Source organism: Mercenaria mercenaria, unplaced genomic scaffold (assembly GCF_021730395.1).
Source record: "Mercenaria mercenaria strain notata unplaced genomic scaffold, MADL_Memer_1 contig_1256, whole genome shotgun sequence".
In the NCBI taxonomy this organism is placed as follows: domain Eukaryota; kingdom Metazoa; phylum Mollusca; class Bivalvia; order Venerida; family Veneridae; genus Mercenaria; species Mercenaria mercenaria.
In genome coordinates, this window is record NW_026459235.1 from 22,579 (window position 1) to 37,892 (window position 15,314).

Below are 15,314 nucleotides of genomic sequence, written 5' to 3' on the forward strand. Positions count from 1 at the left end.
ATTGAATACTGCTTCAGTCGGTGCTAGGGGAGTGGGCATTGTTGCATTTTCCATGACTGCTCATAAACTGACTCAAACAAACCGAGTTTGCAATTTTCACTATTTTCCTTGTTCTTGGTGCTTCCGAGGGGGGATCTACTTTCCAGAATTTAATCAAACGCTTATGAAACTTGCCCAGTTGAATCCCATAGCTTCAGAATGTCAAGGCTATTAACTTCAACATTTTACATAGGTACAAACATTAGCACAATGACAAAATAGGTTTTCTCTAACTGTAGTTTTTGACCACGGGTTAACTCCTAGCAATGCGCTAAAACGTCTTTTGCAAGAATATGCATCAACTGGCAACGACTCAAGTAAGATATTTTTAAGTTATATGCAACATACACTTTTAAGCACTTTATGTGAAGGTTTACCTAACTCAAGGTTTCAAACTCCTTTCAAGCCGAGTGTAATCTCAGATCAAACACCGGATGCACAAACTTCACATGTTATATAACAATCCTCTTATGCTGTTTTCTACACTAAACAGTTTCATGAAGCTAAGTCAAATATTTTTAAAAGATATGCACTATTCTTTTTAATTTTTCTTGTTATAAAAAGCCATTACTCTATGTCAATGTTTTTTACTCTGATCAGACTGGATGACATCCAGGTACTCGATTTCACGAGTTTTATAGCATTTCTCTTAATGTTTAAAGATCCTAATTCAAATACTTTTTGATTTGCATGCGACAAAATACTTTTATGCCGTTTTATATATACTTTTGACATAGCCATCGATGATATTTTCATAATGTCGCATGATTTTAATTCAAATAAATTAGACACATGCGAACAAACTTTAAGGCCCTTTATATTTATCTTCACAACGCCATGAGTGACAATCCTGTAGGATTTGATGAATCTGTGTTTAATACTTTTAGATATACTAGACACAAATTCGGACATTCGGACGGACATAGACATTAGTACCTTCCTCCCTACAAAAAAAATAAATAAAAAGATAAAAAGAAATCGGCGGCGGGAGGAGGGGTGGGCACAAAAAAAATGAGTTTATAAGCAGAAGTTGATCAATTGCTTGCTAGTAGCAATATATGAATAATACTCTAAGATGTAACTTTTATATAACAGTTTGAAATGCATATAAATCTATATTTAAAAAATTACTTTGTGAGCTTTTATAATCTTTACAACGCTCAAATTTGAACACATCTATTTACATTTTAAAAGCATTACCTGCACAGAAGTTGCACTTAGTGAAAATGTAGCCGGCATGTATTCATTCTCGCCATAAGTAATCTTCTTCCTATTGTAATCCCTCACTTCGACTGGCACGGCGATCCATGAATCGTTTGTGTAGTTGCTAGAAGATGTATTGATGGAGACTGTACAGTTCTGTAATGTATTGATATAACAATTGTCGATAATATTTATCACTTTTGAACTTATAATTTGTGAAAACTATAACGCAAAAAAAAAAAAAAAATTAAGCAAGGAATACAATATTATTAGGTTATTTAACATTGTTCTGTACAATACGGAGATATATTTGGACGAGTACCCAGCTGAGAAAAAACATATTGGATGAGCCGCTAGGCGAGTTCAATATGGTTTTCTCAGCTGGGTACTCGTCCAAATATATCTCGTATTGTACAGTACAATGTTAAATAACCTTTTTATTCTATATCTATTTTATCTTAATATAATAATAGTTTAAATTAAAAATGTTTCACTGAATATTGTATTCCTGCCTTTTCTAGTTTTTCCCAGCTTGGTATGAGTGCAAATATATATTATATAGAACAATGTTAGACCTTAACCTTTTTATTCTATATTCATTTCACTTCATACGTAATTCATTGAATGTTGTTTTTTTTCTGCGTATCATCATTAAAAAAAGTATATGGTGCAACCTCCCTACAACAGCGATTTGGCGATTTGGGTGGTAATAATACTTGGCTAAGATACATGTATATGCCCACAAACATTGTCAGCAAGTTTGGTGAAGATCGGATGAAAACTTTTCGACTTAAAAAATCGGACAAAGCTAAATTCCCCGTTTTTCGAGTAATTCAAGGACTATAATCAAAGAGTGCCTGGTACAATTTGGCTGGTTATCGAAACTGGCCGAGATATAATGCCCACAAACATTGTCAGCATGTTTAGTGAAGATCCGACGAAAACTAAATTATAGAGCAGACATGTTTTGGATGCTGACCGCCCGTCCGCTGCCATTCATAATATTTTCCATTTTGTTTCTTAACCGTTAAATAAAAACTGCTGAGGTAGCCATTCAGGCAGTCAGGGCTGATACCAATTTCTAGGTTTCGTCCGGAACGGCTTCTTTTAGCGACTTTTCAAATATTCAAACATCTGATGATCCTTTTTACTGTATTTTTAAGTTTTTTGATTATTAACGAACGTTTTGATATCTAAATCAGATAGCTTTGTTATCCCTTGAATCGTTTTTGTGTGTTGTAAACAAAAAAACTCAAATTAAATCCAGATTTCAAGACGCATAATCAAACTCTGTACACAGAGCGCTTACTTCATCCGATTTACATTCGGAACATTTTCACGCGTTTCGGGCTTTATCGTATGTTTAACATGGGACTGTTGAACCGTCCAAATACAGAAAATACAGGATTTTTTGTACGCGCGTGCGTCCAAATACAGAAAAAACAGGATTTTTGTAGGCACGTGCATCCAAATACCATAATATATTGTACGGTCACGTGTTGCAAATGAACGTTCGCGATTGGATAGATAAAATAGGTATAGAATAAAATTGTATATTGTAATGATCGGGAAAGCTTTGCAAGATTATCGAAACTCATAAAACCTAGACATCTAAAAATAAATGTTAACAGTCAGCGGTGTACATATTTGTTATTAAAAAGCGTGTAAGTTTTTATAATTGGTCTTCGCAGTGTTTCGACATTAAAAAAATACTTACTTGAAAGACCTGTACATTTGGCGGAGGATGTTGTGAAATATAACCTCCTTCAATGTATTCTGCTATCATACATATGATAAAGTCTCCGTCATCGTCAACGGCTAGAATGTGTATTTCTGCGATTGTGCCTAATTCAATTCTTAAATAAAGTAATATCAATTAAATATTTTTAAGTTGTCTAATATTTGGCACATTAACTGTTGCATCAAAATGTCTTTATTGGTACTTTCTGTATATGGTATTCAGAAATATTTCTAAAATTTTAAATCCTCTATTTTTTTCCAGAAGATAATGCCTTCCTTCACAAACATCTGATATAAGTCAGTCAAGTGATGGTAATGTCAGTAAAAAGCGCAAGAATAAAACAAAAGAACAAAAAAATGTACTTTCTAACTAGAAAGTGTAACGGTTTATGCTGTCAGTTAAAACTTAATCGAGTAAACAGGTAGTTAATGGCTTTCCGGTCAAAAACAGACAGCAAATAGTTTTGACTATTTTCCGGCATGCCGTTTCAGAAGTGTTTTATACCACGACATAAGAATAAAATCTTCATAATTTTGTTCTTGAAGTACAGTATTAAGTCTAACCAAGCAAACTGGACTCTCATGGGGCGAGGCACAACATGCTGCCAACGACAGAGACAGGCGGCGATGTACTGTTGACGCCTTATGTCCCGTTCGGAACGAAGTAAGTAAGTAAGCAAACTTTAGTTTTATATCTCAGTTCTTGCAAAAGCAAAAACAATGGACGCCGTTTTCGACCATTTAATAACACTTGTTATGCGATGACCATACCGGAAGACATTTATAATAATTATAAAAATTGCTAGCTGATATAAGAACTTAATTCTAGTAAAACTGGTACTCACGCAAACTTATTCCTTACCTATAGAACGGTCTTGCAAATGACCGAGGACTACGGTTAGGTTTTCCCGTATCACTACGCACAGCTGTTGAAACTGTGGTTTGTAAATGCCATCTGCCAGGTCCGCGTTGCAATGTTAAATTTCGCCATGAATATCCGTCAAAACTGTAAAAAAAAACATGCAGGTTCGAACGCGTGGCGTAATGTTAGAATATAACTTACATTTTGCATGAAAGTCGTCTGTTCCATGTAGCATCAATGCTGCCTCACCTCTGAGTGTGACTGGGTATATTGCGGACAAACACAAATCCTTTATAATTATAAATTCGTTTGCTGAAAGTATGTTATAAAGTGCAGCTAATGTTAATAATACCATCATCAACTACATTTCCCTTCTTTAACTATCAACATCATTCTGCCGCTTTTATTTTTTAATACTAAAACCTTGTTGCTCACCCTATCGATCTCAAATGACTAAATTGAGGTTTTAAACTCTTTTAAAAAATCGGGGTTTTTAGCCTTATTTAGTATGTGCACAAATGAACAGACATGCGTCTATCGGATTTATTATTCAGAAAATGCAGCCATTCCATAAAGAAAGGCAAATAATTGTCATTGTGCTTGAAAACCTATTGATTTATTCACAGTTTGCATATTTATTGGGGCCTCCATAGTCGAGTTGTCAAGGTCTTTGATACACTCACCGATATTGGTTTAAACCTCGCTTGAAACTTAAAATTCTTCTTGCCTAAAACAATACCCGCAAGGGCCACCTGTGTTTCTTCCCTAATCAAAAGCTGGAAAAGTCGTCATATGCCTTAAATTTGGTCGATGTGACGGTAAACCCAACGAAAAAATTCATAATATTAGGCTAAGATCACTCACCTTACCTTTACAGCTTGCTTGTATATTTTGGGTAAAAGATTACGCTTCGAAAATGTGTATGAATTAGAAATAGGGCCAGTGTTTTCTGACAGGAAGAATTAGAAGTTTCTAAATAAATATATCACTAAGACGTAATAAGAAATAGTAAGTAAAGAAGTTTTAATACAAGTTTTAGCTTACTCCTCAATCCTATCACATTAACATGTGTTTGTATGAAATATGTATTTGGAATAAAAAATATCGTTTAAACCAAACCAAACAGTAAATCAAAGCACTGAGAAGACTGGTGTGGGCAGCGGTGACAGCTTCTGGTAAAGAGCATGAACAGTTAGCTTAAGTTTGGTCATTCTAGTTAATTTTATCAATAAGCATTTTCTACCTTTTTTACCAAATCAAGAGGTAAAACTCTTTTTAGTCTGTCAAAGGGGATAAAATAATATATGAGCAAAGATCATGTGCTTATTGAAAATATTCCCAAGCGTTCTTCAGTTACCATCTGGAAACAGATTAGTCTACAGACCAACCGACATCTATCATTAAACAATATGATTTGCAATATCGAAGGAGGGTTATCAATTTTCAAATTACAGGATGCCCGTGTCTCCCCCAATGCATAGTCGTGATAGGCAAGAAGTCAATAGAGCATAGGAGCGAAAGACAAAGAGACACTTATGGTTGCCTGCAATTTGGATCATCTACTTGTCATGTCCAAATACCCTATGAAGTTTCTATTTCTATGCTACAAATTTCAAATTTCGACGGATACACAGATGCAATTTTATCACACAGTATAATATCGAAACAGAACCCACGCCGTGATAGCTAGATATTTTCTGATCATGTGACCTAAACAAGGTCTTTTGTGTTGTTATAATAATAAAATTTGGATTAAGTTTTCTAGTAGAAACTGAGTTTTAATTTAAAATATTTACAAAAGACGTAACTTGGTTTTAATACAGATTATAGATCTAAACGGATGGTGTCGAAGTACTAATTTTCTGGGTTATTTATAGATTATTTTGGTCTCGTGATAAAGGATTGTTTTAGTCATGTGATCAAAGCAGGCATGCTTATTTTCATACGATTTGTTTTTTATTATAAATAACATAACATATACTTAAGCAAAGTAGTTTTTTAAGGATGAATCTCAGAAGCTTTCTGAAAGTTAAATCGGCTTGAATTACGTAAAATTTAAGGACATGGAACTACTTGTTTTCGGTTTCGGATAAGACCTCGTCCGTAAATTTGTGGTATGCTAAATCTGTGGGCACGCTTCGCTACCAACAAAAATATTAGTAGGGGTATGTGATGTAATATGAACAGGTAGAATGAGACAGAAAATAAGTGGTAATTCAAGAAACAGAAGAAAAAATGTGCAGCCGAGGAGGGCATGGGGTGAGGGTGGTGTAGAAGAAGAAATTTGGTTGAGAACCGCCAAAAAATATCTATATGAAATTATTTTGACGAGCAATTTCTGAACAGGCGTTTTCCATAAAGCCTTACAGAGAAAACTAACAGCATCTTTAAGGCGGCAAAATTCTATTTCAACGAAATAAAATAGTTTGGGATCACTCAAGGAACATTGCTGTCAAATAATATTGAAAACAATTAAGTGGTTTAGATGAGATTTTTAAATTTAACAGAAAAAGCCAGCCCTATTTTCGAGAGACCATGATTGAAAAGATAGGTTATTTAAAGGAATATGGTAGAGGTTCACAGGACAAACTTTTCTTTGAAATCATTTAAAAAGACCGACCTATAGTTTCTAAAGAGAAGATGTTTCTAACGCCTTTTTTAGCCACGGCAACCAGAAGTCTGTATTGATGACCCTAATTCTAAGGAGTCTGTAAGGGGAACGTTCTTGTGAAAGATAAATACATTGCTTAGGTATTAGTATATCATTTATAAATGTATGACATATATTTAGGGTGGAAAATTTATTGCATCAAAATTTAATAGGACTAATTTAGACACATGATGATAGGTAAAGATAACCACCATTTATCTTTATTTACAGTCAAACCTGTGTTAAAGAACACTTGGCTCTAAAGACCACATGTTTTGTTTCCAATTTTAACATTCACAGTGTATTTCATCCTGTGAATAAAGACCACCTCCCATAGAGACCATTTTTTGGCTTTCTCAAGTGTGTTTATATTCAGGTTTGACTGTACTTGCTACGTACTTCACATCTAATTTTTGTATTCCAGGCGGCATTATGAAGCTAAAATGAAGAAGTTCCTGTTCCAATTTCTCCATCTCGCTGACGGCTATTACAGTTTCGTTGTATGTTGAGCGTACTAACGCATTCATGTCACGATGTTCCGTTTTAGAGGTGGTCTTGTTACGAAAGTCATACGTGTAGCTCCCAAGATAGTTTCCAAAATAATAGGCAACGTTCATCATTAACGGTCTTGTAGAGCGTGTAGATCTACCGATGTCACTGATGTTACAACTCGGACCACATGGGCCTTTCCCTAGTACCCAACCTGTAATCAGCTCGATGGTCACCTACAAAAGTTATCAGGGATAAAAGAAAAACCATTTATTTATAAATGCCAAACAAAATTATAGACCATGATGATGTTAAATATGTTATGAACTTAAATAACTTACTTTTAAGTTTCATTCGTTAGAATTCAAGAAGTGGACAATATAACTGTTTATTGCATATGTTACTAATAACATTACTATATTTGTACCAAATTTAAACAAATTCACAGCATTATAATGCTGATTTTCGAGTTCTTTTGAGCTGGTGAGCTAGATCTCGATATTTGGCACACTTCAAGTTAAGGAAAACATTCAATTTAATACTTCCACTGACAGAATAGTATACATCTACAGACTAATAAAATTTTTAATACATATTCACTTGTCATTTGTATATGACAATTTTTAAATGTGTAATATTACTTTGTATGAAAATATAATGTATTTATATGTAGATAGTTTATATCATACTTAATTACATACAAGAAGTATATGACATGTCAATAATCCCAAGTCAATTGCAAATAAAAACAAAGTCTGACCAGATCTGTGCCGTTGACTTGCTTCTCCATTTGGTAGCTCATTGATCCACCATAAAATTGGTCATAAAATTGTACATCCTCAGCTTGTGCATGTTGGTAAAGTAAACGGGACAAAATTGCAACGATGACGAGTACGTGCTTTACTATAACAGTTGTCATTTCTGGAGGATCGTGGAAAAAGTACATTCCTACAAACATCAATTAACTAGTTGAGGCTGGGCTGTGGTTACGGAGAACTTGCAATACGGCTTAAAAAACCAATCTTAACAATGATACTTAAACAGTTTTTCTTTCCAAATGTATGTATGGTCTAACATTTTTGGAATTATTGTCTGGACTTATTTGCTTCTAGTAACGGTACTTAAACCGCCCCGCTGCGACCATCGCATCCTATTATTACTTGTTAAAAACGGATCAGTAATGCATGATTCACCTGCAGATTAAAATGATTATTTACATCTATTACACTGGCGAAATATTTTTTGTGTCTTTTCATAGGTCTCTTCGGGTTAGATTGTGTTGGTTTTGTTAGACAGCATATGTAGCGCATGAAACCATAATAATAAAAAAATAATGCAAAGACTCACCTTTTTCTTTTTACTAATATTTAGAAATATGGTTCGCTGCCATTATCATTATTATTATTATTATTATACCAGATTTATATAGCGCCCTTTTCATGATAAACACGTTCAAAGGCGCAGCAACTGCAGCCACAGAGGGCGCGAAATCATCCTCTACTAGTACAGACACAGAGCTATCTGACCAGAGGGACAGAGTGAGATAAAGCCCTCAGAACAGACAGAGAGAACTTTTCAGATACAGACGTGTCCGGCTAACTTAGCCTAGCTCTTTTCGAATAGCCAGTCTGGTTCTTAAACGTGCTCGGTGTATAGCACCGAATACACGCGAAGCCGTCTTTCCTGGGAAGAACCAGTACAGGCCTCTAGTTAGGTGGGAGACACTCAAGAGCATCTCAGAAATTTCCAGTGCCTGGACCGGGATTCGAACCCCGGACCTCTGGATTGACAGTCAAGCGTGTTACCACTAGACCACCGGCCCACCTGTGCCATGGGAGTAACATTTCAGTTTTAGACAAATTTGATTATTTATGCTATTGAAACACATCCAAAGAAACTTACTATTTTTATTGTTGACGGTTTCGGTTACAAACTGCAACCTTCTTCAGAACTTTCACACGGCTGATTGACTTCGTGGATCGTCGGGAATTTCCGCCACTTTCCGACATTGTGGCGAAAATCAGGTCGTAGATGCGAGAGAGACTATAGGCCCCCTCGTCCCGGTTCATGACAGATCCTCGAATACGAATGTGCATTGCTTCTTTTATTTGTCTAGTCCTTGTGTCACCCTCTCTTTCAACTACGCGCGAGCCCTCCCAGTCAATAACATGATTTGTACAATTGATGTGGTCTGTTAATGCACTTTTGTTGTATTCTGTTAGTGATTGCTTTCTTTCATTCCTGGTGAAACACTTTTTCTCATTTTGATCACAATCTTTTTTATGTTCAGATAGTCTAGTGCCAAAATTTCCGACCGGTCTCTCCTAAATACACTTTGTCGCACCCTTTGCATGGAATTTCATAATACCACCTCACATTTATCTTTTAGCTCTTTTTTGTCTTTTGGGTGAACTAACATATTTCTCAGAGTCTGGTGGGGTCGCATCGCAGTGGTCACATTATGTTTTCTAAACACTCTTGATATACTTTCTGCTAAGCCTTTGACACAGGATATGACAACTAGGCCCTTAGACTTCTGGTCTGTCTTTTTCTTTTTTCTTTTTTCTTTTCTTCTTTCCGTTACTTTTCTTTTCTTTAATCTGAGCTTTCACTTTTTCAAATGTCCAGTTATGATACCCGCATGTGTTCAGGGATTGTCGTATGTGTGTTTTCTCTTTTGTGCTGTAGGGGATGGTGAGATGTGAAGTGCAAGTACTGATCTGTGTGTGTCTTCTTTTCTATAAACTAGCAACTTCACTGACCTGTCCGATGTCCTGACGATGAGTGTGTCCAGAAACGGTATGGTGCCTTCACTCTCTTCCTCATGGATAAATTGAATATTACTTCTACTGTCTACCGTGTTTAAATGGTTAGTTAGATTCTGGATTTGGTCCCGTTTGATTCTTTCTAGTACGTCATCAACGTATCTCTTCCACAATGTGGGTTTACAGTCAAGAGGAGATGTAGCTATGGCTTCTTTTTTAAAAAACTCCATATATAAATTGGCCACTATGGGGGAAACCGGGCTACCAATTACTGTCCCGAATTTCTGCTTATATATGGTGCCCCTGAATTGGAAATATGTCGTAGTTAAAATAAACTCACATAGCTGCATGATATCGTCCACTTCTAACTTTGTCCTTTTTTTCAGAGTCTTATCATTCACTAGTCGGTCACGAATTACACTTAGGGCCTTGTCTATTAGTGTGTTTGTGAAGAGGGAAACAACATCATGCGATGCGAATATTCATCTTCCTCTATAATAACACAACCCAAAGTCTCTGGTAAATGTTTTGATTTTTTTACATGGTGCTCAGACACACCAACCAATGAACCTAGTAAGTAATCTGGAGCTGTTATACCCGATAGACCCTGTATAGTCTACTATAGGGCGGAGTGGATTCCCTTCTTTGTGGATCTTCTTAGTACAATACATCCGAGGGATAATTCCGGAGGTTGGGTATAGATACCTGTACTGTTGCTCCGGTTTTGTCTCTTCTGTTTTGAACCTGGTAAGTAACGTGACCAGCTTACGTTTATACCCTGCTGTGGGGTCCTTTTTTAACATCTCATATGTCCTCTCATCACTTAGCATAACATTTACTTTTAAGTTTAAGTGTTCATGACTACTGTGACCTTACCCTTCATCTGCAGGCAGAAAGCAAATGTCCTTATCTTTACACAGATCTTTCAAAGCCGTTCTCTCCTCTTTAAACATGTTCGACTTGTGGATTTTGGCGCTCTTAAGTAGGCCGGTTACCTCGGCCCGTAACTGATTACTTTCATTTTCAGGTAAATATAAGCTTGCTTTTTCAGTGGCAATAAAGTACTCTTTCACCCTTATACTTTCATGGGCGATAGTTCAGACCTTTAGCTAAAACCTTAGACTGAGTGGACGTTAGTTGCTTATCGGAAATATTCCTTACCCACCTCTTAAGTTGAGTCCCAGATAAATCTGGCACGCTGGAATCCCTTTTCTTGTTCAGTAGCCGTGTCAATTTCTCCATGTGCCGACATTTTGTTTGATTATACATGAACTCACGAGAATTCGAAACTAGGGCGAGCACCTGTTCCACGTCACTGCTGCTAGGCAACTTACTTTTCAAAACATGGTCTACTTTCACTTTCTTCAAATTTTCAATCTTATTGTGCGTCAATCGAATTCTTTCGTTTGTAAATCCTTTCTAGCTCTTTCCACTATACGTTTAGCGTTGTTTGATTAAATTGGACATTTTAGACACAGACTAGGAGGGATTATATTCTCGTCCTTACATCGAAGCGTAAAAACAAGATGGACGAGGGGGTCTATAGTCTCTCTTGCATCTACGACCCGATTTTCACCACAATATTGGAAAGTGGCGGGAATTCCCGACGATCCACGAAGTCAATCAATCGTGACAAAGTTCTGAAGAAGGTTGCAGTTTGCAGTTTGTAACCGAAACTGTCAACAACAAGAACTCCAGTTTTTAATTGTGGAGTTCTTGAAAAGGGTATACGTGTGTGTTCTTTGAGAATGTTATTGACATTTTTGGTAGAAACTCATTGTGCTAAGGTGAAAAAATACATTGCACTGTAGTTATTATTTTTGCACTGACGTGCTACATGGATGTATCAGTGACAAAACGAAGTTAGTTATATTGAATGTCAATCACAAAACTTACTAGAAAGAATTCATTTTCTGTGTAATTGCATTGTTAACTTGCTTTTATTGTTTTTCCTACTTACAGGTATGCGTTTTGTACTTGTGAGTCTGTGTTCTGTGTTCTTGTATCTTAATTGTCTTTTTTCTGCGTTAGTTGTGTGTGGTTTTGTGTTTATCTTTGTTACACAAATATCTGCGCTATTGTGGTTTACGTTGTAGTGTAAATCTAATTAAGGAACGTAGCATTCCCTTTGAATATTCGTCCCTGTTCTACTTTCCCCTTCAACCACTCCCCTTAACCTTTTTCCACTCCTTACTACTTTCTCCCCCTCCTCTATTTGGCCTTAATTCATATGTACTTGCTAGATTTTTGAAGCAACACGTCTGTAATACTTTTTTCATTACAGCTTCTTTTAGTTATGGGCCTACTTTAAAAATGCCTGGCTCTGAGGCTGTGTTTTAGTGCTCTATGCTTCCGAGAAATTTACCCTTATCTATTATCTTTATAGTTTTCCGAGATATTTGAAAAAATGTGCTTAGATTTGCTAGAAAACAAATAGCAACAAATACCGGGTTTTCTATAACGTTCTGAGCACATCTTGGCCTATATGCCGTCTTTGACAATAATCTTAATTCAACTGGAAAAGGCATCTTTTTTTACCAAAATCGCCCCATTCGATCCGAGCTCATGCGTCACTGATTCGGTTTTTCCTAGTAACGATTGGACGCGATGACCACGGAAATCCTTGAAAAACTTGTATATTTACATGATTATATACAGTAAATAAGTTTAGGAGTTGTTTCCCCCATCCTGCTACAGATTAGCATATAAAGTGCGGTTATTTCTATTCAGTGTACCAAAACCAGACATACATGCTTTGCTGGTTCTATGTTTAAAAGGCAAATTGTAATTGCAAATGCAACGTTTTCCATAAATATTGTCATGAATATACATTGTACAAATATATGATATCCGACAAAAGAGATATTTTTACATGCATTCAAAGGAGTAAAAAACAAACAAAAACAGAACAAAAAAATAAGGTCAGCCAAATCAACTTTCAGAACATTTTGAAATTGACTTGTGTTCTTAAGTTTTCTGCCAATTTTGCTCTATCGAACGTACTTGTATATAACAGGAAAGAAATATCGTCTGACCTAAAATTAAAACAAGTACATTGCTGTATTGCAAATGAAGCCTGTAATACCACCTATGCTATATCATATTTTACAGTTGTATTTTCTAGGAATGGAGCCATTACATATCCTGTTGCCATTGTCTTTAATTCTAATCTCCAGAATAGTCTAGCTTTAAATATGAAATATCAGTCAAATTTCAAATATGAAATATTCGTTTTAGTAATGATTGAGGGTAGGTAGTCTACATAAAGCACTACAGATGTTGGAGCATTATTTTCTGTAGGTATATCTAACATTTAAGATAAACATATAGTCTTTCTTTTTCATTTTAGCCACAATTCCATTTGCAGTCGAATTTTATAATGGTATAAAAAAAGCTTAGAAAATAGAAAAAAAAATGCTGAAAACGTTTTCATTTTACTTACCTTTCTAGCAATTTTCAAACGGTTAAGAATTGATATAAAATCCAAAATACATGTTTTTGTAAATGTGATATTACTGTCTAGGCTAGCATTGCAAACTGAAAAATCAACATTTGTTTAGTGATAACGGGCAAATAAAAGGCATCCCTAAATCTGCCCCTCGGATAGATGTGTGAACCTTGCGAATTAGGTTATCTTCTTTTACTAATAAGTTCAAGCATAAATGTCGCCGCGTTGGTTATGTTTTGTACTTTACTTTGTGTATATAGGACTTTAAGATTGACAATTTCCTGATTAATGATTCTCTCTTAATACCAACACATGAAATAGCATATTCATACCAAGATTACTTTATAGATAAAATTATCTCATGCTCATGGTTAAGATAAAGAAACAGAACATAACATAATTATATATTTTAGCATTAACGTCCGACGTTTAACTGCCAGTTTAACTGCTAAATAGTGTTCAATCACGGTTTTGCTATGAATTATTTCGATTCTAGTATTTCTTTAATTTTACAATTTAAATCAAATATGATAGAACTGTTTCTTTGCGCATGTATGGCGTCAAATAGTAGGTCGTCAAGCTCCCTTGTTTACACACGCCAGCCCTGGAAATAATAATACCTCTTGCGGAAGAGTTTAATTTGGACGAAAATGATGGCGAATAAATTTGCAAAGCGAATAATTAACTTAGTATGTGTGTATTTATTTTCATCCGTATTAGATTCTGTCAGTACAGAACTGGTTTCTCGTGTCCTATTCTAATTTATGAAGTATATATAGCCTAACGGTTCTTTGTGGCCATATGAGGTTTTAACGGACCCATCCACCATTTGTGTTTTTGCCTATCAGTTGTATATATTTTAACTGTATTTTTTCTTTTGCAGACTGGCGATTTTTGTTGCCGCTTTTATGTTTTGAAAGAGAGAAAGAAATGTGCTTTGCGCAGGAATTTCACAATTTATACCATACAACATACTCTTGCGAGTGTGAATAGTTCTGGACAGTTTAATTAATTGCAATATCATTTATTCCAATTTAGTTCTTTTTCCAGTGTATAATGTTAGTATATGTTATTGTCCCAAGTTAAAAGGAGCTATTTTTTGTGGAACTATCTAGACTTCTTATTGAAATGATGTATTACGAAATGTTTATGAAATACAGAGTAGTCCTTCGTGCAACTCGTATATTGTGTTCAGTTTTTTTTTCTAGCAGAATGTGGTAGTAAAGATAATAAGTTATTTATGTTTGGCTGAACCCAGTGTAATTTAATCAAAACAGTTGTGCAATATGACATTTCGTTTAAAGTATACTATAACGTAATGTGAAAGCCCTATTTCCATATGCATAGATGGCGCTAAATATCACGTCGACGTAACGTCACCATAATGTCGTTGTGATGATTTAAGTTTTGCCTATTCAACAAATCCGCCGCTGCAATTCCTAATGTAGACTGGCTCCCGTCCCTATGTTTGTTCTTATTTACATATATCAGTTTTCTTCATTAAGAGGGAAGTAACTCCAGAGGGTTGTTTCTACATTGACATTTTTTATTGCCCCTGGCTGCAAACATAGGGACTGGTGAAAGTTGGCTACCAGTGTCTCACAAATTTGTGAGACAAATTCCCATTAATATCTTTCAGTGACAATCGGCTGCTATTACTGTGATGTGTTACCTAAGGGTTTCATGTGCTAACCATCATTTAATGAGTCGCACCTAATTTACCCATTTATGGCCTGCCCTCAGCTTGTATTGGCTTATCAGACAACAGGAATGTGCTTTTACATATTTTGTAGAGGAGTTGTGATCTTATAATCAAGAATTAGATAATTTTAAACTTCACTTTTAACGGTGAAATGGCTGAAGTTATACTTAAAAGTTTTAAAATATGAACAAACAAGACAAGTACGGTGGTATGTTTAGGACATATGTTATTTTTTTTAAGATTAAATTATCTCGTGCGCACAACATCTTATCTCGAGCGATCAACATATTATCTCGTGCGCACAACATCTTATCTCGAGCGATCAACATCTTATCTCGAGCGATCAACATATTATCTTGAGCGATCAACATCTTATCTCCAGCGATCAACATCTTATCTCGAGCGATCAACATATT

General features: G+C 35.5%; 1 protein-coding gene across 1 annotated transcript in view; it reads right to left on the reverse strand.

The window, feature by feature from the left end:
* LOC128551548 (uncharacterized) overlaps positions 1-13,322 on the reverse strand; it is a gene marked incomplete at its 3' end in the record, with an annotated part of 35,681 nt that extends 22,359 nt beyond the window's left edge. Inside the window, exons 1-6 of the mRNA XM_053532449.1 lie at positions 13,191-13,322; positions 7,744-7,931; positions 6,894-7,219; positions 3,845-3,988; positions 2,960-3,098; positions 1,240-1,398 (exon numbers count right to left, since the gene is read on the reverse strand). Coding sequence (XP_053388424.1) covers positions 1,240-1,398; positions 2,960-3,098; positions 3,845-3,988; positions 6,894-7,219; positions 7,744-7,929 — 954 coding nt within the window. The remainder of the gene's footprint in view (positions 1-1,239; positions 1,399-2,959; positions 3,099-3,844; positions 3,989-6,893; positions 7,220-7,743; positions 7,932-13,190) is intronic.
* Positions 13,323-15,314: the final 1,992 nt, after the last annotated feature.